Source organism: Neovison vison, chromosome 6 (assembly GCF_020171115.1).
Source record: "Neovison vison isolate M4711 chromosome 6, ASM_NN_V1, whole genome shotgun sequence".
Lineage (NCBI taxonomy): Eukaryota > Metazoa > Chordata > Mammalia > Carnivora > Mustelidae > Neogale > Neogale vison.
The window spans coordinates 165,868,353-165,892,854 of record NC_058096.1 but is presented as its reverse complement, the minus strand read 5'-3'; the positions used below and the strand labels follow the sequence as shown (position 1 = coordinate 165,892,854).

Sequence of the window (24,502 nt, the reverse complement as noted above, 5' to 3'; positions counted from 1 at the left end):
CAGAGTACAGTTTTAAAGTACAGAGTACCATACAGTTTAAAGTATGCTACTTATTTCGTATCAAACACTTGACAGTAAATTGGATTATTGGAGTTTTGTCCAGTTGTTCTGAGTCAACTCTTACATTTTTCCCTAGAGAGAACTCCTTACTTTAGGCTTAACAGGGAAGCTGGAAGATATTCCCTTCCTGGAGGGCATGTCTGGCTTGTCATAGTCTAAATGCAGAAACTCAACAAACCCAGTCATCACTGTCTTTCTGTATAATGTAGGTAGGAAACCAGTCCCTAGAATACAGTTGATATTTTTACCACTACTTTTAATTGTACTGGATTTTAGAAGAGGAAGGAGGATTAGGTGGCAAGCGTGGGGGATACTGAAGTAAAGCCAGGGGAAAGTATATCAACAGAACTAAAAAATGGGATTTTGGCTTTCTGAGACATGGGTTAAGAAAACAGGTCAAGTATGAAGCACATCCCATGAAGGTTGGGAAGTATGTGTTTGTTGGGCAAGCTTGCTAATCTGATTTTTAACACCTTGAACTGAAAGTGGGGAGAGAAAACACCCAGATAAAATTATAACACATCTTATTAAGAAAAATGGATATGACATGAAAAGGAAATAGTGACAAAAGTGGCTCAACATTCACAGAGGTTGATAGTGTTAAGACAACACTTACATGCTCAATGGTGTGTACACCTAAGTAAGAGAGAGAGTTGAACACAGAAAGGTATATCTTTTCTGAAAAGAAATGGCCTACTAGAGTGTACAGGTATCCTTCCTAAGTCAAGAAGAAATAGATCTGCATAGTAATCTATGAACTATATAGAGTAGAGGCAAGTTGAAGAACATTTAGGCAAAGATAAAAGGGATAAGAACAGAAATAATAGAGTAGGAATGTACTGCAAGATGACCATTTCTCACACATATCACAAAACTGGCACTAATGTGACCTTCAGGAGTGCTCTAAGATTTAATTATCCAGATATCTGCTGGAAGTCTGGCTCGTTGAAGCCCAAAGCTATGCATCTGAAATTTTCATTATTTGCTATGCTGACCATTTCATTATTGGAGGAGGTGAGCAGGGTAAGTGATACTTTGGGCCTAACACTGAGCCCTGAGAATGAGCTGGTTGGTGATGGGAACATGGCTGAGTTGAATACAGGTAAGAAGGAAAACACAGAGTATATAGTTAGACATGTGTCATCAGAAAGGGAAGTGGGTTAAGCCGCTGCCTTCGGCTCAGGTCATGATCTCAGGGTCCTGGGATCGAGCCTCTCTGCTCGGCAGGGAGCTGGCTTCCCCCTCTCTGCCTGTCTCACTGCCTACTTGTGATCTCTGTCAAATAAATAAATAAAATCTTTAAGAAAAAAGTTAAGAGGAAAGATGCCTGAGGATCTTAAGAAAAAGATACTTGGACAGGGATGGATATTTATTAAAAATAATGGCAGTCAAGAAATGGGCAGAAGACAGGAACAGACATTTCTCCAAAGAAGACACACAAATGGTCAACAGACACATGAAAAAATGCTCCACATCACTCAGCATCAGGGAAATACAAATGAAAACCACAATGAAATTCCTCCTCACACTGGTCCGAATGGCTAAAATTTACAAGTCAGGAAACAGCAAATATTGGTGAGGATGCAGAGAGAGGGAAACCCTTTTACACTGTTGGTGGGAATGGAAGCTGGTACAGCCACTCTGGAAAACAATATGGAAGTTCCTTAAAAAGTTAAAAATACAGCTACTCTATGACCTAGCAATTGCATTACTAGGTATCCAAAGGATACAAACAGTGATTTGAAGGGGCATCTGTACCCTGATGTTTATAGCAGCAACCTCTACAAGTATGGAAAAAGCTTGGAGGTCCATCAACAGATGAATGGATAAAGAAGATGTGATATATATGTGTGTGTGTGTGTGTGTGTGTGTATGACAGATGAATGGATAAAGATGTGATATATATGTAAATTATATATATATTAAAATTTTACATATATAAAGTTTATATTTATATATTACTGAGCCACCAAAAAATGAAATCTTACCATTTGCAATAATGTGGATGGAACTAGAGGGTATTATGCTAAATGAAATAAGTCAATCAGAAAAGACAATTATCATACGATTTCACTCATAGTAGAATTTAAAAAAACAAAATGGAGGATCATAGGGGAAGGGAGGGAAAAATAAAATAGGACATAATCAGAGAGGGAGACAAACCATAAGAGACTCTTAAGTCTAGGAAACAAACTGAGGGTTGCTGGAAGGGAGGTGGGAGAGGGGATAGGGTAACTGGGTGATGGGAATTAAGGAGGGCACATGATATAGTGAGCACTGGGTATTACATGCTTCTGATGAATCACTAGACTCTACCTCTGAAATGTACTATATATTAATTGAATTTAAATAAAAAATTAAAACTATGGCAGAACTGTGGACCATCTTGATGAGGAAGAAGAAGCTTTGCAAAGAACCTGAGATACTTGTATAAGTGACTCTATGATGAAAAGAAGGGCCCTTGGGATCTGACATCTGATTATTCTGATTATTGGGATCTGGTTATTCTGAAGAAGGTTGTGCTTACTGCCCAGGACGTGCTTGGCCCTTAAGGGCACAGGGCCTGGTCACTCACCCAGGGCTCTGCCGTCCCTCCCCCATCACTACCAGGGGAGATGAAGGTGAAAAGGGGACAGGCCTATCACTTAAAGCAGATAATGGAATGTTAAAAGATGACAGGAAAATAGTAGACTTCTTAATTCTTTCTTTGTCCCAACTTTGCCAGCAAGAAGAATTCCTTTCTCACTGAAAAGTCTGAACAAATCCTCCTAAGAGGGAACTGAGAAGGGGAGGACGCTGAAGGACAGCTTTACTACCTAGTGCTTATTCTATGTACCTATTTCTTATTTACCCAGTTAGACAGAAGCCCCGAATGCTCACTGAATACTTGAAGAAACAGTAAACGAATGTATAGTCCTCACACAGGAGACCTAGAGGACATGCTACTTCTTAGCAGACACTCCCTTCTCCTGTGATTCTGGGCCTTGAAGCCTAGAACTCTTAGGCCATGAACATTTTATGCTCTTGGAGGTTCAGGAAAGATCTACAAATTAGGGATACAGAGTGAAAACTGACAGATAATTAGCAATTTTGGGGTGAAGAAAATTAGTAATTATTTACTACTCTGAATTATGAACTGAAAAATCTTTTCAAAGAAATCCATATGAACCAACTTTTCCTCTTGTTAAAAGTCATCTTACATTCTCCAAACTTGTACTAAGCAATTGTACCCTTTCATATGGACCAATAATGAAATCTGAGCATGAAACTGTACAGTGGAATCACAACATATATACATTTAACTTATGGAAATCCAGCTGCATGTGCATTACAAATAAAAGGAGAAAGAATAATTTTAAAATGTGGGTAATTTCATTATGAATTTTCTATACATGTAAAATATGTCAATTACAGGGTAATTTTGACTACATGTCATTGAAGAGATGATCCTCTTTCAGGAGGACTTTCTTCTACCCTTGCTAATGTCAGAGCAATTTGCAAATATTGGAGACATACAAACCTATAGATTTCAACATTCTTATTCTTTTGTCTAGAGAGTTTAGAGGCACTTGCTTCTCCAGACACAATTATGGTGTTGTTTTCCATGACCACACCGGCACACACGGTTCCCAAGCCCTCTCCATACTTGGGAGACGAGACAAAATAGGTCTTTCGTGAAGCGGGATCGTAACAAAAACTGGCGTCCCCATAGTTCCTGTGTCTTGACCTGATGCCTGAAGAATTGTTGCCAATGCAAAGCAAAAGACTAGTAGTCTCCATGCCGTAACGAAGATTCAGAGAGTGCTGCTGGGGTGTCTTGATGGCTTTGAATGCGTTCTGAATTATGTCAATGCAATCCGCGTCACACAGAAGCATTGTGTTCCTATTTAGGGCTTGTCTTAAAAAAGAAGGATTTATAAGTTCCAACCGGACTTGCTTCAAAAGTTCAACCAGATGCTCCGTGCGCAATTCTTGGTTATGATTTACCCATTTCAGGACTAAGTCCAGAATGCTCTCCTCCCTGGATATGTTAAGGTCATCCGATTTAATAAGCGTCAGAAATTGGTGTGCTTCGATTTCCAATATTTCTTCATGTAAGCTCACCTCAGCAAAGTGCTGATATAAATATTTCTTCGACTGATCAGATAAATCTTCAGCTCCAATCTGCTTTGCAAAATAATAGATACCCACACAGTTCGAGGCATCCATATGGTCCATCATATATTTTTGACACACGTTGAAGATTTCTTCCATCTGCATAAAATAGGCAGCCATAGCTACGGTCTGCACATTGGTGTTATTGATCTCTAAAGCCGCATTGTACATGTAATTCAGTATCACGGACACGCTTTCTGCTGTGATATCATAAAGTATGACTTCCCTTTGAGTACATTCGAGTAGTCCACAGGTGAACATAGCTTTGAAATAAGGACTAAATGCAGCCAGGACCAGCCTGTGGCAAGGAAATTTCTCCCCTTCTGCTATGAGTACAACATCGATCATTTCTGCTAATTCTTTCATGTTCTTAACTTGATTCAATAAATTCAAACTATGTTGGTATTTTTCTTTTCCCTCAGCTTTGCACTCCATGATACACTTTTCAGTGCTTCTAAGTACGTCTTTTTCAAATGTAGCTGGATTCTTGTGGGGCTATTTGCATGTCTGATTACTCACAGAGCAACAGAGATACGCTGGAACACTCCTGAGGGAAAGAAAAGAATCGGGTTTCCTGTAAGAACACAATTCTTGGTGATTTAAATATGCAGTATTAGTGCTAAGAAGTATTTATAAATAAATGTTATTCACCCCAAATGCAGTAGTTTAAGACAACTTTTGTGTCTAGGAATAAAGTCAGTAATTGTATAAACAGTAAATTATCAACTACTAATAACATTTCACCTAATCAGCAGCAGAGATCTTTCTAGGAGGGCTGGAAAGTCCTCCCTCCCAAGGTGAATGAAGAGAGAAGTAAGAGAAGTCTGTATAGCAACTGCAGTTGCCAGCTGCCTGCAGGCCAAGGGGGTATGGAAATTAGGTTAACCTGCTCTCTGAGGAGATGCATCACTGCAAATGTCATGTATACCTGCTGAAACAAACAAACAAAAAGCCCAAAACAGGGACGCCTGGGTGGCTCAGTTGGTTAAGCAGCTGCCTTGGGCTCAGGTCATGATCCCAGCGTCCTGGGATTGAGTCCCACATCGGGCTCCTTGCTCGGCAGGAAGCCTGCTTCTCCCTCTGCCTCTGCCTGCTATTCTGTCTGCCTGAGCTCGATCTCTCTCTCTCTCTCTGATAAATAAATAAAATCTTTAAAAAAACAAACAAACCCAAAACACCCTCAAATGTTATAACGGCCCCAGAACCACGCAGGATGGCTGAGAAAAAAAAGTCCATTAAAATTATGTTCAAACTTTTCCTATGGGGCAAATAATTCAAAACAGTGCTTTGGAAAACATAACCAAATGTCTGCTGATCCGAGAATTCACAAGACTTGAAACTTAGAGCTAAATCATCCTAAACTTAGAAAGTGCACAAAAGCCATCCCGTTTCTCTATCCCCACTCCTTGCTCAGCTTCTCCTTGTTCCTTACTTCATAGTGGCAGAGATGGACTCACTTCTACCCTTAAAAAGCCCTCATCTAATCAGAAGTCTCTTTAAGCTAATTGTCTGTCTTCCCCTTGCCCAGGGGAATAGAAACAGCGTTTCAAGGAAGCTAATCAGCTGTTTGGATTTAAAGAAGGAATTCCTAGAGTCAGCAACCTTCATATTGAGGAGCAGGTCTTCAGATCCTGACACCCTTTCTAGTTCTTACTTGGCTAGAAGTTGTATGTGGTTAAGAATGAACCATGGTAGAAAAGCCACTCTTAGGAATTAAGAGAGGAAGAGAAGTGATGATTTTAATCATTTGAAAGCATAATTTGTCAGCTGTCAAAGTTCTACATTTCTATAATCCTATTAAATTTAGAAATCTCAGTGAGGAAGGGGAGGAGAAAGAAAGAAGTCTAGAAGATATAGTGGAACAAGTCCTTCATGAAAATTTTCCCAATCTCGTGAATGGAACCAGCATTCATGTACTAGAGGCTGAACAGTCTCCACCCAAGATTATACATTCCAAAAAAACATCACGACACCTGATAGTTAAATTGAGGAATTATAATTGTAGGTATAATCTCTTGAAAGCCGCCAGGGCAAAGAGGCTCCTTACTTACAGACGGAAGCCCATCAGAATAACGTCAGACCTGTCCACAGAGACCTGGCAAGCCAGAAGAGGCTGGCAAGATATATTCAAGGCACTAAATGAGAAGAACATGCAGCCAAGAATACTTTATCCAGCAAGACTGACATTCAAAATGGATGGAGAGATAAAGAGTTTTCAAGACCGGCAAGGCTTAAAAGACTATGCAACCACCAAGCCGACACTGCAGAAAATATTAAGGGTGGTTCTATAAAAGAGGAAAAATCCCAAGAATAGCATTGAACAGAAATATAGAGACAGTCTACAGAAAGAAAGACTTCAAAGGTAACTCGATGTCAATAAAAACGTATCTATCAATAATCACTCTCAATGTGAATGGCCTAAATGCACCCATAAAACGGCACAGGGTTGCAGATTGGATAAAACGACAGGACCCATCCATATGTTGTCTACAAGAGACCCATTTTGAACCTAAAGATACACGCAGACTAAAAGTGAAGGGATGGAGAAGCATCTTTCATGCCAATGGACCTCAAAAGAAGGCCGGGGTAGCGATTCTCATATCAGATAAATTAGACTTCAAACTAAAGACTGTAGTCAGAGATACAGAGGGATACTACATAATACTTAAAGGGACTATCCACCAAGATGATCTAACAATTGTAAATATCTATGCTCCCAATATGGGAGCAGCCAATTACTTAAGAAAACTGTTAATCAAGATAAAGAGTCATATTGATATGAATACACTAATCATAGGAGATCTTAACACGCCTCTTTCAGAATTAGACAGATCATCAAAGCAGAAAATCAATAAAGAAACAAGAGCATTGAATGACACACTGGACCAGATGGACCTCAGAGATATATACAGAACATTCCACCCTAAAACAACAGAATACTCATTCTTCTCAAGTGCACACGGAACCTTCTCCAGAACAGACCACATACTGGGTCACAAATAAGGACTCAACCGATACCAAAAGACTGAGATGATTCCCTGCATATTCTCAGATCACAATGCTTTGAAACTGGAGCTCAATCACAAGGAAAAGTTCTGAAGGAACTCAAACACCTGTAAGCTAAAGACCACCTTGCTTAAGAATGCTTGGATCAACCAGGAGATCAAAGAAGAACTGAAACAATTCATGGAAACCAATGAGAATGAAGACACTTCGGTCCAAAACCTATGGGATACAGCAAAGGCGGTCCTAAGGGGAAAATACATAGCCATCCAAGCCTCCCTCAAAAAAATTGAAAAATCTAGAACACACCAGCTGTCTCTACACCTTAAAGAACTGGAGAATCAACAACAAATCAAACCAACTCCACACATAAGAAGGGAAATCATCGATTAGAGCTGAGATCAATGAGGTAGAAACCAGAGATACAGTAGAACGTATCAGTGAAACTAGAAGCTGGTTTTTTGAAAGAATCAATAAGATCGATAAGCCACTGACCACACTAATCCAAAAGAAAAGAGAGAAAGCCCAAATTCATAAAATTATGAATGAAAAGGGAGAGATCACAACTAACACTAAGGAAGTAGAAACAATCATCATAAGTTATTATCAACAGTTATATGCCAATAAGCTTAACAACCTAGATGAAATGGATGCATTCCTGGAAAAATATAAACTACCAACATTGAACCAGGAAGAAATCGACAACCTGAATAGACCGATATCTAATAACGAGATTGAAGCAGTGATCAAAAACCTCCCAAAAAACAAGAGTCCAGGACCTGACGGATTCCCTGGGGAATTCTACCAAACCTTCAAAGAAGAAATAACACCTATTCTCCTGAAGCTGTTTCAAAAAATTGAAGCAGAAGGAAAACTTCCAGACTCTTTCTATGAAGCCATCATTACCCTGATCCCCAAACCAGGCAAGGACCCTACCAAAAAGGAGAATTTTAGACCAATATTACTGATGAATATGGATGCTAAGATTCTCAACAAGATCCTAGCCAACAGGATCCAACAGCACATCAAAAAGATTATCCACCATGATCAGGTGGGATTCATTCCTGGGCTACAAGGATGGTTCAACATTTGCAAATCAATCAATGTGATACAACAAATTAATATGAGAAGAGAGAAGAACCACATGGTCCTCTCAATTGATGCAGAAAAGGCATTTGACAAAATCCAGCATCCATTCCTGATTAAAACGCTTCAAAGTATAGGGATAGAGGGAACATTCCTGAACCTCATCAAATCTATCTATGAAAGACCCACAGCAAATATCATCCTCAATGGGAAAAAGCTTGCAGCCTTCCACTGAGATCAGGAACAAGACAAGGATGCCCACTTTCACCACTCTTGTTCAACATAGTATTAGAAGTCCTAGCAACAGCAATCAGACAACAGAGAGAAATAAAAGGTATCCAAATTTGTAATGAAGAAGTCAAACTCTCTCTCTTCGCAGATGACATGATTCTTTATATGGAAAACCCCAAAGACTCCACCCCCAAACTACTAGAACTCAGACAGCAATTCAGCAACGTGGCAGGATACAAAGTCAATGTGCAGAAATCAGTGGCTTTCTTATACACTAAAAATGAAAATACAGAAAGGGAAATTAGAGAATCGATTCCATTTACTATAGCACCAAGAACCATAAGATACCTGGGAATAAACCTAACCAAAGAGGTAAAGGATCTGTACTTGAGGAACTACAGAACACTCATGAAAGAAATTGAAGAAGACACAAATAGATGGAAGACCATTCCATGCTCTTGGATCGGAAGAATAAACATTGTTAAAATGTCTATACTGCCTAGAGCAATCTATACTTCTAATGCCATTCCGATCAAAATTCCACCGGCATTCTTCAAAGAGCTGGAGCAAATAATCCTAAAATTTGTATGGAATCAGAAGAGACCCCGAATCGCTAAGGAAATGTTGAAAAACAAAAATAAAGCTGGCGGCATCACGTTACCTGATTTCAAGTTTTATTACAAAGCTGTGATCACCAAGACAGTATGGTACTGGCATAAAAACAGACACATAGACCAGTGGAACAGAGTAGAGAGCCCAGATATGGACCCTCAACTCTATGGTCAATTAATCTTCGACAAAACAGGAAAAAATATACAGTGGAAAAAAGACAATCTCTTCAATAAATGGTGCTGGGAAAACTGGACAGCTATATGTAGAAGAATGAAACTCGACCATTCTCTTACACCATACACAAAGATAAACTCAAAATGGATAAAAGACCTCAACGTGAGACAGGAATCCATCAGAATCCTACAGGAGAACATAGGCAGTAATCTCTTTGATATCAGCCACAGCAACTTCTTTCAAGATATGTCTCCAAAGGCAAAGGAAACAAAAGCGAAAATAAACTTTTGGGACTTCATCAAAATCAAAAGCTTCTGCACAGCAAAGGAAACAGTCAACAAAACAAAGAGGCAACCCACGGAATGGGAGAAGATATTTGCAAATGACAGTACAGACAAAAGGTTGATATCCAGGATCTATAATGAACTCCTCACACTCAACACACACGAAACAGGCAAACATATCAAAAAATGGGCAGAAGAGGGACGCCTGGGTGGCTCAGTTGGTTAAGCGGCTGCCTTCGGCTCAGGTCATGATCCCAGCGTCCTGGGATCGAGTCCCACATCGGGCTCCTTGCTCGGCGGGGAGTCTGCTTCTCCCTCTGCCTCTGGCTGCCACTCTGTCTGCCTGTGCTTGCGCTCTGTATCTCTCTCTAACAAATAAATAAAACCTTAAAAAAAATGGGCAGAAGATATGAACAGACACTTCTCCAATCAAGACATACAAATGGCTATCAGACACATGAAAAAATGTTCATCATCATTAGCCCTCAGGGAGATTCAAATTAAAACCACATTGAGATATCACCTTATACCAGTTAGAATGGCCAAAATTAACAGAACAGGAAACAACATGTGTTGGAGAGGATGTGGAGAAAGGGGAACCCTCTTACACTGTTGGTGGGAATGCAAGTTGGTGCAGCCTCTTTGGAGAACAGTGTGGAGATTCCTCAAGAAATTAAAAATAGAGCTTCCCTATGACCCTGCAATTGCACTCCTGGGTATTTACCCCAAAGACACAGATGTCGTGAAAAGAAGGGCCATTTGTACCCCAATGTTTATAGCAGCAATGGCCACGGTCGCCAAACTATGGAAAGAACCAAGATGCCCTTCAACGGATGAATGGATAAGGAAGATGTGGTCCATATACACTATGGAGTATTATGCCTCCATCAGAAAGGACAAATACCCAACTTTTGTAGCAACATGGACGGGACTGGAAGAGATTATGCTGAGTGAAATAAGTCAAGCAGAGAGAGTCAATTATCATATGGTTTCACTTATTTGTGGAGCATAACAAATAGCATGGAGGACAAGGGGTGTTAGAGAGGAGAAGGGAATTTGGGTAAATTGGAAGGGGAGGTGAACCATGAGAGACTATGGACTCTGAAAAACAATCTGAGGGGTTTGAAGTGGTGGGGGGTGGGAGGTTGGGGTACCAGGTGGTGGGTATTATAGAGTGCATGGCTTGCATGGAGCACTGGGTGTGGTGAAAAAATAATGAATACTGTTTTTCTGAAAATAAATAAATTGGAAAAAAAATAAAGTAAACATGAAAAAAAATCTCAGTGAGATTTCTCCATCTCAATTCTCACTGTATCTCAATGAGAAATGACACTTTTTTCAGTGTTGAATTAAAGTTCATTGAATCAAAGTATTAAGCATGAGAGAAATGTTTAAGAATACAATGGCAACTATAAGACCTAAAAATCACTGTGCAGGAGTGTGTGAAATGATAACAACTAGCTGATCTAAGAATCTGTGTAATTGAAAAAGGAATAAAATAATCCTTGCTAGATTTTCCAGCATTAATGCCTCAGCTTGACTTCAGTAAAAGCTTAAGACTATCTTTGTGAGGCCTTGTAGGTTAGAAGTGAACCCTTGTTTTTTACTTTCATTTGTTTAGATTTTTACCAAGAGAATCCAACTATGGGTAATTAAGAGGTGATTATATTTCTGAGCTCTCCTACAACACATTATGAGTAGCCCAAATCATATTATGTGGGCCTCTTTGTACATAAACACATCAATCAACTTTATAGATGGCAGCTGTTACTTTGAGATGAAAACCAGAAAAGTTTCCTTATAAGGAGATAAATATTAACAAGTTTCTCCTATTCCATTTGTACTGATACCTAAGACTCACTCAGAGGATACCAATACCAGTGCTAGAAAGCCAAGAGCAGTTTCCAGGTAGGATCACTAGATCTGGTACAATGCAGGCAGTCCAGACTCCTTAGTTTCCAAAGTGTTGATCTTGATGTTGCTAGGAAGAAATGAAATGCTGGGGGCTCAAATGTTATGACCGCAACCCTAGTATTTTGTATCTTTTTTTTTTTTTAAAGATTTATTTATTTATTTGAGAGAGAGTGTGAGAGAGAGCACCAGAGCGTTTTGGAGCAGAGGAAGAGGGAGAAGCAGATTCTCTGCTGAGCAAGGAGCCTGACACAGGGCTGGATCCCAGGACCCCTGGACCATGACCTGAACCAAAGGCAGATGCTTAACTGACTGAGCCACCCAGGTGCCTCAGGATTTTGTATCTTTAAGACAAGAACCAAACCACCTTGTTGAACTCTGTGGCACGGGACTACCTTAATAAAAACACAGGCAGCATTAGTTTCAAAGAGAAGTTAAAAGTTGAATAAGTAGTACAGTGTGTGTTTCTCTTCTCTATAAATACAGTAGTGCCTTATAAACAACTTTACGGTGGACAATTTTGGATTTCCCCCAGGATCCAATCTGTCTTCTGATGGAATGGATGGGGTAGGTCCACTGTGACTGGTTCAGGGATGAGTGTGAGACCAGAGATGGGCTTAATCAGAGTGAAGCTCAGGTCTCTGGTTCAACAGGGGGCGTGTCCAGGTGTTACACAGATGAGAGGTCTGCTGCAGCCATGTCCCTATAAGCCAGCACAAGGACAAAGCAAATACAGAGAAGAAGGCAGGGAATCCAGAGCAATGGGTCTGGAACATGCTTTAGATCTGTATTTTTCAGTTTTCAGTGACAAACCATTCTTTTATTGTTGAAGCTGGCTTGAATTGGGATTGCTGTAACTGACACTCAAAAGTCCTTACTGGTATGACTGGCATATGGGAACAGGTTGAAAAAAGGTTGTTTATGGTAATTGCAATGATATATTTTGTAAAATTCCAAATTCCATATATATATATATATATGTATATATATATATTTTTTTTTAAGACTGTATTTATTTATCTGACACAGAAAGAGATATCACAAGTAGGCAGAGCAGCAGGCAGAGAGAGAGGGGGAAGCAGGCTCCCCACTGAGCAGAGAGCCTAATGTGGGGCTCGATCCCAGGACCCTGAGATCATGACCTGAGCTGAAGGCAGAGGCTTAACCACTGAGCAACCCAGGCACCCCCACTTCTGGTATATTCTTATGTCTTCTATTAGTATACTGTCAAGTAAAATAAACAGAGGAACTTCTAATTATCTTTATTCTTTAAAAAGATTTTATTTATTTATTTATTAGAAAGAGTGTGCGTGTGTGACAGGGAAGAGCAGAGAGGGAGGGAAGAGAAGGGGGAAAGAATCTCAGGAAGACGCTTCACTGAGCGCAGAGCTAATGCTGGGCTTGATCTCACAACCCTGAGATCATGACCTGAGCCGAAACCAAGAGTCAGATGCTTAGCCAGCTGAGCCACCCAGGCACTCCTTCATTCCTTCTTGATAGAAGACAATATACCTTAAGTCACTCTTCTAAGTTTATCTCTTCTCATTAAATAGCCACAACATCTTACAGGTGCAGGAACTGAGTTTTGAACCCAGTTCTATCTGACTCCAAAGTCTACACCGTTAACCACTCACTTTCGTGCAAGTGTGGGCAAATTAGGGCCAGAGAGTAAATATTTCAGGCTCTGTCGGCTCGAGGGTCTCTGTCCTAACAACTCAACTCTGCTTTTGTAATGAAAAAGCAGGCATAAACAATACATAAACAAATGGGCATGGCTGTGTGCCAATGAAATGTTTTAGGGCTATTGAAACTTGAATTTCATATATTTTCACGTGTCACGAAACAGTATTCTTTTGATTTTTAAAAGCTATTTGGAATGATAAAATCCATTCTTAGCTTTTGGGCTATACAGAAAACGACTCTTGCTCTACTGTTATAAATAAATCCACTCTCTAGATCCTGAGTAGGATAATATCTCATCTGGGTGCCTAACCTCCACTTCTCTGCTTAAGGCCAGTTAAAGATCTTTAAATCTTTAAATCTTTTTGATTCAAAAAGATCATTTGGTTCCCAAGGTTCCCAAATAGAAATCAATTTCTTGAATAAATACTTTATTACATACAGCCTGTCTGCCCCAAACATTGGCTTCAACAAAAACAAACACTTTTAAAACAGAAATAATTGTTCCCAACATTCTGAAGGAACATTTATACATTTTTAGATGGGCACATATATTTACTAAGTATCCCCTCCTTCTACTTGCCTTTTATACACCTCCTGAAAGCCACTCAAAATTTCTATGGATTTATGGACCAAATGAATTTACTGATGGAAACCCTGAAAAATACCCATGCAGTTGAATGCACTGCCACACTTCCAAGACATTCTCAGTATTGGGTCCTGTATCTATAAGGTACAGAGAAGGTACTAGCATTGCAGATGGGGACTTTGAAGGAAGAGAGTCCTGGGTTTGAATCTCAGTTTAGCCACTTACTTGCTATAATCCTAAAATGATTTAACCTTTCTAAACCTTGGTTTGTTCATCTGTAAAATGGGAAGAATGTATATAAAAGCAGTTAGGTCAGTTCTTGGCATCCAAGTGTTCCATAAATGGAAGTTATTGTTATTTTACAGTAGTGTAACAGAGTGCAGATCAGACGCTAGAAACACAGACTTTGGCTGGTTACTGAGGCCTGGCTTTGAATCCTTGCTCTGCTATCAATTAACATGAGCAAGTTTCTTAGCCTTGTTCAGTTTCCTCACTTGAGATTAGCTTTGAGAATTATTTAAGAGTTGGGAGAACGACATAAGGCCATGTATGCACAATACACCATTTGCCTGGTAAAATCTGCTTGGTACAGCTGAGGTGGGATACACCTGTATAAATACTTTTCTAATAATAACAATGTTTGGGTCCATATACAAATTGCTTGTGGGTACAGACACAGCTCATAAATAAGAGAGAGCTGACAGCAACTTTTTCTTGTAATGAGGGCAGGGAGGGCATTCTACTCTCATCAGCAAAACAAAACTGTATAAATGTTCTCAATGATATCAATGGGAAGTTATTCTCTGCTCCAATTTATAGAAGACTGAACTGGTGCATTCATATTAATAGTACCCATAATAATAGAGAAAAAATGAGTAGCAAAGATAAATACAAATCACAAGAATAAAGCCTAATTACTTTGCAAATCCAAAATGCAGTTATACCCATGTCCAGTATATTTAGTTTTCAGAGACGGACTGCTACAAATTTTAATGTGGCATAAAAATGTTAATTTAAGCTGCCAAGGATTTGCTTTTATAATGCTTAATATTATAATCTTTACATTATCTTTAAAGTTGCTACTTTTTCTACATAAGGGATGATGCATGAGCTTGCTTCCATGTTTTGTGGAAGTCCAAACTAGTTTAAATTCACAGTAGCACTGTTTGAAATAGCAAAAATTTGGAAATAACCTAAATACTGATTAATATGAGAGGAGAAAAACTGGAGGATATCACTCAAGAGAATATTGCACAGCATAAACAAAGAATGAAGTAGAGCTACATGTATCAACAGGAATTTCAAAAACATCATAGACTTAGAAGAATAGATGCTACATACCACGGATCTCATGTTTAAAATATGCAAAATAGTTATGTTCTAAATAGGGTAAATATAGACAATATATTCTGAAAAAATAAATATAAACAATTGGTAAATACAGGGAAAGGTATATGGGAGTTTTTAAAAATACCATTCTTAGAATTGTTCAGTGAATTTGGAATTACATCAAAATAAAAAATGAGGGGTACCTGGCTGGCTCAGTCAGTTAAACGTCTGGCTCTTGATTTCGGCTCAGGTCATGGTCTCAGGTCATGATCTCAGGGTCATGAGATAAGAGCCCTGAGTGGGGAATCCCCTTCAGTGGGGAGTCTGCTTGAGATGCTCTCTCTCTCCCTCTGTTCTTCCTCCCATTCAAGCTCCCCCCTCATAAAGAAATCTTTCAAAAACCAAAAAATAAAAAGTTAAAAAAATTATATATATATATATATATTTTTAGATTTTATTTATTTACTTGACAGAGAGAGATCACAAGTAGGCAGAGAGGCAGGCTGAGAGAGAGAGGGGAGGAAGCAGGCTCCCTGCTGAGCAGAGAGCCTGACACGGGGCTCGATCCCAGGACCCTGAGATCATGACCTGAGCTGAAGGCAGCGGCTTAACCCACTGAGCCACCCAGGCACCCCCCAAAAGTTATATTTTAAGGATACATGCAACTGTGGTGGAATATAAAGAAATGAAGGCTAATTATAAAAAATATCAAATTCAGGGGTGCCTGGGTGGCTCAGTGGGTTAAGCCGCTGCCTTCAGCTCGGGTCATGATCTCAGGGTCCTGGGATTGAGTCCCGCATCGGGCTCTCTGCTCGGCAGGGAGCCTGCTTCCTCCTCTCTCTCTCTGCCTGCCTCTCTGCCTACTTGTAATCTTTCTCGGTCAAATAAATAAATAAAATCTTTAAAAAAAATATATCAAATTCAGGATAGGGTTGCCTTGAGGAAGTGCAGAAGGAGGGGATACTGTTGGAGAACTGCACTTACCATGGTGAGCACTGCATGTCTGAAATTGTCCAGTCACAACTTTGTACACCTGAAACTGACATAACATGCTATGTCAAACATACTTCAATAACAAAGATTTAAAAAAATATATCCGAAGCCTATTTTCACCAACACCGCCCCTCAAACATCACAAGGCCCTTCACAATCCAGCATCTCCCCACTTTTCCTGCCTCATCTCCTGGCTTTTCTTTCTTACACTTTTCAGTCTTTTAATAGCACCAAACCATTAACTATTCTAATGCATACATTACCTTTACACATGTTGGTCTGTCTGGAATATACTTCTCCCCCTTTGACCTGAAGAAATACAAGTGGCTCTTCCAAATTCAGCTCAGACATCACTCCCCCACTGAAGCTTCCTCTGCCCTTCCTTGCTTGCACCTTGAACATAGTAACTGTTGCATCTCCCTGCCTCCCCTTCCAATGATGAGCACACTGAGAGCAGGGGGCTCATGTTTTAGTCATTTCCATACTCTTTAACATCTGTCTGTGAGGATGCCTGCTACCTTACGGTTGCTCAATAAGGTCTGTGCAATTAAAGGTTTTCCTTCGTCCTAAATTACAGGTTGATGATAACCTTTTTTTCTTCGTGTTTTAGACCAGTTAATAAATGATTATCTTGAAGATTCTTTTCTACCCTCAAAAGTTTTGTTTGATTCTTTAAGCTCCTAATGTTTTTAGAGAACTGAAGCCAGAGATCACAAATTGGCTGGTCACAGACTTTTTGGTGGGGAGGGTGGCAAAGTTGTTGTCAACACACAAAACTGCCACATTGTAACATCTACTGAAAAAAAAAAAGGAAGGTATGGCAACAGTGGAGACTTAATTCCCATGGTGACAACGGTGTGCAGGACCTGAGTAGACAGTTGCCACCTCTCAGATGGCACATCTACTCTCCTTTCCCCAGCTCCCATTATCGTGAATGTTAGTCCTCATTTATAATTCTTCTCACACTGCTGCTTCCCCCCCACCCCCGCCCTTTTAGTTCACTTACAGCCACTTATTTGTGACCTCTGGTTTTCACCATTCCATCCTCACGCCTTACTTTGCTTTGGTATTACAACTTTGCATAGACACTGGTAAGAAATGGCTCAGAATACCCACACTACCCTAAATGCACTTTTTTGAGTCTCCCACTTCTATGGAAAAACACCTATTCACTTAATAGCAATAATCCATCCCACACACTAGGTGTTTAATAACCACCAGGCCTATAAGTGATAAAGCTAAATAAGAGAAGTTTCCTTTTTGCTTTCCTTTAAGGAGTTCACACTGTTTTGCATTCTCAGGCGCTTTATACTTTTCAAAATGCTTTACTGTGCATTATGCAGTAGCTCATTAGTTCCTCTTAAGAATCACGGGGCGGTGGGGGAGGGGGGATGCAGGGCAATTATATTCCTGGCTTTAAAGTTGAGAGAGTTGCCTGGGAATACTTTCGATGCTTATTGAGGCTTTTTAAAGTGCCAAGGCCCTGGGCAGACAGCCAGGAAGGGAAAGACAGAAGGCGCTTCCTACCTTTATGGAGCTTACAGTCTAGCGAGGGAGGCAAACGTTAATGTAATTAATGCTAGGGCAGTGACTGCAGCCACATTAAAGAGGGAAGAGGGGCGCCTGGGTGGCTCAGTCGTTGGGCGTCTGCCTTAGACCTAGGTCATGATCCTGGGGTCCTGGGATTGAGCCCTGCATGGAGCTCCCTGCTGGGTGGGGAGCCTGCTTCTCCTCCTCCCACTCCCCCTGCTTGTGCTCCCTCTCTGTGTCTCTTTCAAATAAATAAATAAAACCTTAAAAAAAAAAAAAAGGGAAGGGAAGGGAAGCGACTCCCGGCTGAGCAAAACTGGTCTCGAGAAGGAAGTGACTGCTGGGCTAATCTGTTAAGGCAGGAGCCAGCCCCATGATGACAGGAGGGAAGCGCAGTGGGCCCCGCCAGTGCCAAGGGCCGGGGAGGCTGCCCCCCAACTCCGGCCCTCGACCTTTCTCCATTGGCCTGGCCCTCGAGCTAAGACAAGGCTCTCAGAAGGGGCCGCGTTCCCTCTGTCACCATTACTTACAAGCTGCTGACCCCCGGCTTGAGGCATTGCCCCACTGGCTCCGCAGAGGCTGCCGCGATGGCGCCGTGACCCGGCCCTGTGGCCGCACAGACGGAGCCGGGCTGGCCGGGGCGGGGCAGCTAGCGGGCTGAACCGGCGGGCACTGCCCAATATGGGCCTCTGAGGCCCCGGCGATATAAATAGACCGCGCTGGGAGCGCAGGGCACCGAGGGCCCGCGCCCTGCGGAGGGGGAGGGTGAGCGCTGGCAGCTCCTCAGAAGCGACAGGTGCTCGCCCTCGGCGCCCCGGGAGCCCGAGCTCCGGCCGCTCTGCGCCTGCGCGATTCATCCTTGCGGTCCGCGACGGCAATCCACAAGTGGCAGGCCTGCACGCCACTCTGCGCCTGCGCCACTCTTCCCGCGCAGGCCCGCGTGCCAGGACCGCTGAACGTCCGCCGGAAGTGGGCGAGGATATGGTTTAAAATGAACCTGGAAATCAGATTTTTAAAAAATAACCCATCTATACGCTTAATCATTTAAAAAATGCAAAACGACCCAAACCCACTATGTATGGGCTCACTGAATGTGGCCAGGAAATAGGGTTGCCAGATGAAATGTCCGATTAAATATGAATTTCAGATAACCAACAGTTTTTAAAGTACATATCCTAAATACTGCATGATCAATTCACATTTAACGGAATTTGGGTGCTTGTTGCTTCTTTTGGGATCTGTACTTTTATTTGCTACGTCTGGCAAGTGTACCTGGAAAAACCAGCAGCCCTATGACCTTTGGTCTCAAGTGGAAGGTCCCCTGGCAGCCTGAGAAAAGATTGATTAGTTATGCCCAGGTTTGGGGTGGGGCAGGGAAGAAGAATGTTCCCTGGAGGGAAGTGTAACAATATCTGCTGTGTGGATAAGGGAGTAGTATTAGGTCAGCCGGTTTAAAATAAAACAAAATTGTGGTAGTACAAAATTGTTCTTTTAACAAAATTTTATTTCTTGTATTCTGACAGTCAGACGTCCAAAATGGGTCTCTCTGGGGGTAAAAGCAAAGTGCCTGCAGGGCTGCGCCTTTTTTTTTTTTTTTTTGGAGGCCCTAGGGGAGAATCTGTTTCCTTGCCTTTCTAGTTTCTATTAACTGTCCTCATTCTCTCTGCAGCTCTTGGCCCTTTCCTCCATATTCCAGCTGGAAACACAGCTGAGCCTTTCCCAGACTGCCGTTGGTACTGATTTTTCTGCTTCCCTCTTTTTTTTTTTTTATTTAAATTGTGGTTAAATATACATAAAGGTGACCGTTTACCATATACATAAAATTTTAGCCATTTTTAAGTGTACAATTCAGTGACATTAATTACATTCACAATGTTGTGCAGCCATCTCTAACCGTTTCCAAAATTTCATCATCAGAAAGAAAAAAAAGTTTCCCAAACAGCAACTGTATACCCATTAAGTCCCCCCCACCCCCCACCCTTGCTCCAGTGTTTCCCCTCTCCCCCCAACACCTGGAGACCTCTATTCCACTTTATATCTCTATGAATTTGCCTATTTTAGGTGCTTCACACAAGTAGAATCATACAGTATTTGTTCATAGGTGTCTGGCTTATTTTAGCTAGCATAGCAACCCTAAGATTTATCCATGTTGTAATAGATACGCGTATTTCATTTCTTTTAAAAGTTGAATAATATTCCATTGTGTGTGTGCACATGTCATATTTAAAAGAAAACACATTTCATGTTGGTAAGTAAAATTCCTTTAAGCGTTTTAGAAGCTCATGTCAATCCTTGCATGCATTTATATTTCCATGTACATATTAGAGTTGTTCGATAAAACCTTTGTCTCCCTTTCCCACAAGCTCCTGATCTGTGAGCCCTGTTTAGGTCCTTCTACACCTGATTCCATTCCTGCTTCTGGCTTTGCTTACCAGATGATTGTGCTAAGTTAATGACTCTTTCTTAGTTTGCTCTGAAGACTGTTTGATGTCTCATGTGGCTACTTTATTTCCCCTCATTCATTTGTTTCTAGAGGAAGTAAAACTTGGTGTTAAAAGCTAGGGCTGCCTGTGGGTGGAGAGGCTAAGCTGGAAGCTGCTGGGCTCTCTGGGATGTTAGCTGATTCTCAAATGATTTGCCAGATGATTAATGAAGGATTAATATTATCAAATAGACTGATGTACCAAAAATTTGTTTTAGGGAACGTGCTTTTTGAATAGATTATATGTGAATATGTACTTTACTCGGGAGTGACTTACTGCTTCATTTTTTTTTTAAAAGATTTTATTTATTTATTTGAGAGAGAGACAGTGAGAGAGAGCATGAACGAGGAGAAGGTCAGAGAGAGAAGCAGGCTCCCCGTGGAGCTGGGAGCCCGATGCGGGACTTGATCCTGGGACTCCAGGATCATGACCTGAGCCGAAGGCAGTCGTCCAACCAACTGAACCACCCAGGCGTCCCTACTGCTTCATTTTTAGCCTTCACTTTCTTCCCATGTTGAGTTGCTTCTCCTGTGTTCCTTTGGGTATATTTTGCCATTTCAGTTTAATTTTTTCCTCCTTCTTGCGCCTTGAAGCTAATCTACCCCGTGCCTGGCTCCCTTTGATGGTGATTGCCTCTGGGCAGCTATTCCTTGATAGAGAAGTCACTTTTCTCCTCACATATCCAATCCTGTCCCATGACACTTCCACCTTTTAAAGGAAAGTACACACATCTTAACTACTACTCCTGACACTGGTTCCTATCTTGAACTACTATCTATCACTTGGGTTGAGCAGTTCCTTAACTAGGGAAAACCAGGCATCTAAGTGAAAAAATGAACAACCAACCTGATTATTTTAAACTTAATTCATCTCCCCCACCAACCACCAAAAAAAAAAAAAAACAAAACAAACAAACAAAAAAACCCCAGCTGGCCACAGAATGACAAATGGATACACACCAGCGGTATCAGCTTTCTTTTCTTGGTCTTCATTCTTACTCTCCTGCTGTAGTTCTTCTGCTCTATCTTCTTGTCTATGGAGTGATATTTTTGAAATATTATCTATTTCTTCCCACCCTCCTTCCTTCGTCAAGTATTTCCTTATGATGCTTTGCTTCTCTATACCATTTCAAGGTTGAAAGCATTCTAGGCTCATTTCCTCTGGGGGGATGCGGCGGTGTGTGTGCATGGGGGAATCAGGACTCAGAAAACCTGGCAGGTGGGGAATGGAAGAAATGCTCTCTTCTGATTCCAGGAGCCCGGCCTCTTTCAATCAAGAGAGAAATGAATTATTGGCATGTGTAATACATTTGGGAGAAAACCTAACTTACAGTAATGGATCTTCTTCCCATAGTACTCCTTTCCCCAAATGAGAAACAGGGAGGTCTCTGGAGGAGAAGAAACAAAGATCACACCCTGTTGAGCCAGACTAGGTGTGGGGCAATTTGGCAGCCAGAACCCAAAGAGAGGAAGACTCCATAGCATCTTGGCCAGCGAGGGCTTCAGGTAACCATTCCAGAGGCTGGCAAATCCTGCTGGGGCCCCAGTGGTGGAGAGAGCCACCGAACCAGAGAGGCTGGTGCAGACTGGTAGGCGGAGACTTGTGAAAGACCAAGGACCTTGGGGCAATGGACCTCTGGTGGGTCAGTGCAGACAAGTGGCAGACTTTGAGCATAAAAATGCATGCCCCTTGGCCTGACTCCATTTTGTTGGTCAGACACTCCTGCCCCCGCACCAGAACTTAGATGTGACTCTGGGAAAAGGAAGGTTTGGCCATACTGGTGGCATGGGAACTTCCACTAGAATGTGTTGGCACTAAGAAAGTAGTATTTCACCCACACTGTAGTTTTTGGACCGAGGGCTTGACCTCCGGAGTCTGGTGCAGAAGCTGAGCATCAGCAGAAGTGGCTTGTCACCCTGTAGGGGAAGGGATGCAGGGAACCCCGAGAGATTCTTCTTTCAGCTTTAGTTTCAGCAAGCAACCAGGAGCAACTTGAAAGGGAGAGATAAGAAACAGGAATCCAAGTTATCACACCATTGATTTTGCCTTTTGTCTGTAGCTGGTTCTTTTTTCATGCTGAATGTTAGCCCCTTGAAGGGAGTGTAGTTTGTCTCTCTTCTTCTTTGCTAGATCCTCAGCATCTGGAAAAGTGCTTGGCACAAAGGCGTGCTCAATAATTATTAGGGAATGAACCAGTAAGCGGGTCAGAGCCACTTTGTATGGGTAGTGGAATTCAGTTCAGCTAGTGTGGAATGCCCAGGAAGCAGGGTTGGATGTTAGAGCACTGGGGACCGTGTGTCCCGGGGCCACAGTCAGCAGATAGGCCCCCATTGCCTGCTGCTGTGCCCTGAGAGCGCATGGACTTTAGAAAGTTCCACAGCTGCTTCATGCTCTCCCACAGAGCTTGTCAGAGGACCTGAGTCACCGCCAGGTGACCTGTGGGTGTGCCTCTGACTGATGAGGGAGCAGGAGGCTGACTGAGGACAAAGCAAAAGCTGGCACCTTGCACCTCCTCTCTACCCACTCCCCTCAGTAATATATGTGACATTCCTCAGGCACCTGTGGCTGCCCTAAAAGAAAACCAAATAGTTAACTTGCAGAGATCACAGTCCTGCAAGACAAGAGTCTCCCTTGGTTTACCAATGTCCTAGAGATTTACAACAAAGAAGCTATCTAACAATAGCACAATTTCCAGAGGCAAATAACTCAGTTCCTCAAGCCCCTAAATAAAGTTAAATTTCTTCTAAACCCAAATCTCACTAACAAGGACGCTTGATAGCAGGAATGTAACATTCCACCAGGAGACTCCCAATTGTCTTTATGTTAATGCCCCATTAGAGGGAAAGCGGGCTTGGCTTGATAGTAACCAGGCCTTCAATATCCTGACAGTCTTCTTTACCCCAGTAGCCCTTCTGAACACCCCTTTGTCCTCACCTACCCAACTCCTGTGTATATAACCAGCCACGCCTCACATGCCTGGCGCAGCACCTCTTCCTGCCCACGGGTCCTGTCCCCGTGCTTTAATAAACCACCATTTTGCACCAAAGATGTCTCAAGAATTCTTTCTTGGTCATCGGCTCCAGACCTCAGTTCTAGAATTTCATCATGACCACAGAAGCCAGGTCCCCTCTCCACACACTGGCTTTGAGAGAGGCTGAGAAATGGAACCTGGAGAAACAAGTATTTTTGTACTTTCCAGCTCTTATAGTTGGAAGTTTGGAATATGTGTTGCCACACCTCCTCCTCCTGAGGTTTGTGGGCGGTGAGGAATGAGGCCACCAGGACCTGATGGGGCCAGAGGCGTGGGGGTGGGGGGGAGTGGGGGTGATATTTGCGCCTGCAGCTTCAGCTCAGCACCTGTGGGTATGGGAGGGTGGAGGTTGTAGAAATTGCAACACCTTCATTTTGCTATTCTTCTCTGCTGTTTGGATCCAAAGGGCTCCAAGCATTGTGGCCTGTGGCTGTCACATGGCACTCTCCCTTCAGAGCTCCATTCTGTAGCACGTGTGCACACCTGTCATAGTTTCCCATCAAGCCTGAAAACTCCTAGAGGCCAAGGGCTCTGTCCTGTTCGCCTTTGTGACACATTCACATGCCTGCCTCAGGCCCTCCAGAAAACAGGGTCAGGGAACGTTCACTGATTTGGATGACAGAGGCAAGGCTGGTAAGCGACAGGAAAGCAGGGCTGGGGATGGGACACCGGGTCCTAACCTGGCACTGCTTCTGAAGGCCTCATGGCCTCTGGACACTCGGACTTCTGGAGGAGGAAGGCAAAGTGATAATGCATCTACCTCACAGCCCGGTTATTAGAAGGATGAGCGAGGAGAGCAAACAGATGTGGAAAACTGCTTTGATAAACTATAAAATAACTCACCATCATTTTCCCTGATGTGGCGTGTGATATTCACTGGAAACTCCTTTCCCCTAAGATCTTGAAAATGGGACAGAAAGCCATTTTCTTCCCCATGATATTGATCGGATGCTGTATTGAGGTAGAGATATGGACCACATTTCCTTTGGAGGTTCTTCCGCTTCCAGAATCCATCACAGGGAAGCATGGGGAAGGGAGTTATCTAGCTGCTAAGCCGGGCTTTCCCCCTTCTATGATGATAAACCATTATCAGACATTCCAGCCTTCAGCCTGCCGCTGTTCAAGGCTGTACCCTAAATCCAATAGATCTGAGGGGTTTTCAAGGATTGTGAACTTTCTGGAAACCAAATTTCTCTCTATACCCCAAGATTATTTCATTTTCCCCAGCAATGAAATCCTCAGATCCTGAGTATATGAACCATCAAACCTTGCTTTTTTAGCAAGCAGGTATAACTGATTTTGCTGTCTGTTGCATTATTATACAGTGACCAATACTTATATACGATGTAAG

At 42.0% G+C, this 24,502-nt stretch overlaps 2 protein-coding genes across 2 annotated transcripts in view; one reads left to right on the top strand and one right to left on the bottom strand.

Annotated features, from left to right (window-relative positions):
• Positions 1-11,486, bottom strand: part of KBTBD12 (kelch repeat and BTB domain containing 12) — a 73,418-nt gene extending 61,932 nt beyond the window's left edge. Inside the window, exons 1-2 of the mRNA XM_044252877.1 lie at positions 11,467-11,486; positions 3,581-4,762 (exon numbers count right to left, since the gene is read on the bottom strand). Of these exons, the coding sequence (XP_044108812.1) occupies positions 3,581-4,650 (1,070 nt within the window). The 5' untranslated portion in view covers positions 4,651-4,762; positions 11,467-11,486. The remainder of the gene's footprint in view (positions 1-3,580; positions 4,763-11,466) is intronic.
• The window catches only part of MGLL (monoglyceride lipase), a 240,951-nt gene that overhangs the window by 34,512 nt on the left and 181,937 nt on the right, over positions 1-24,502 (top strand). The gene's annotated exons all lie outside the window — the stretch shown is intronic.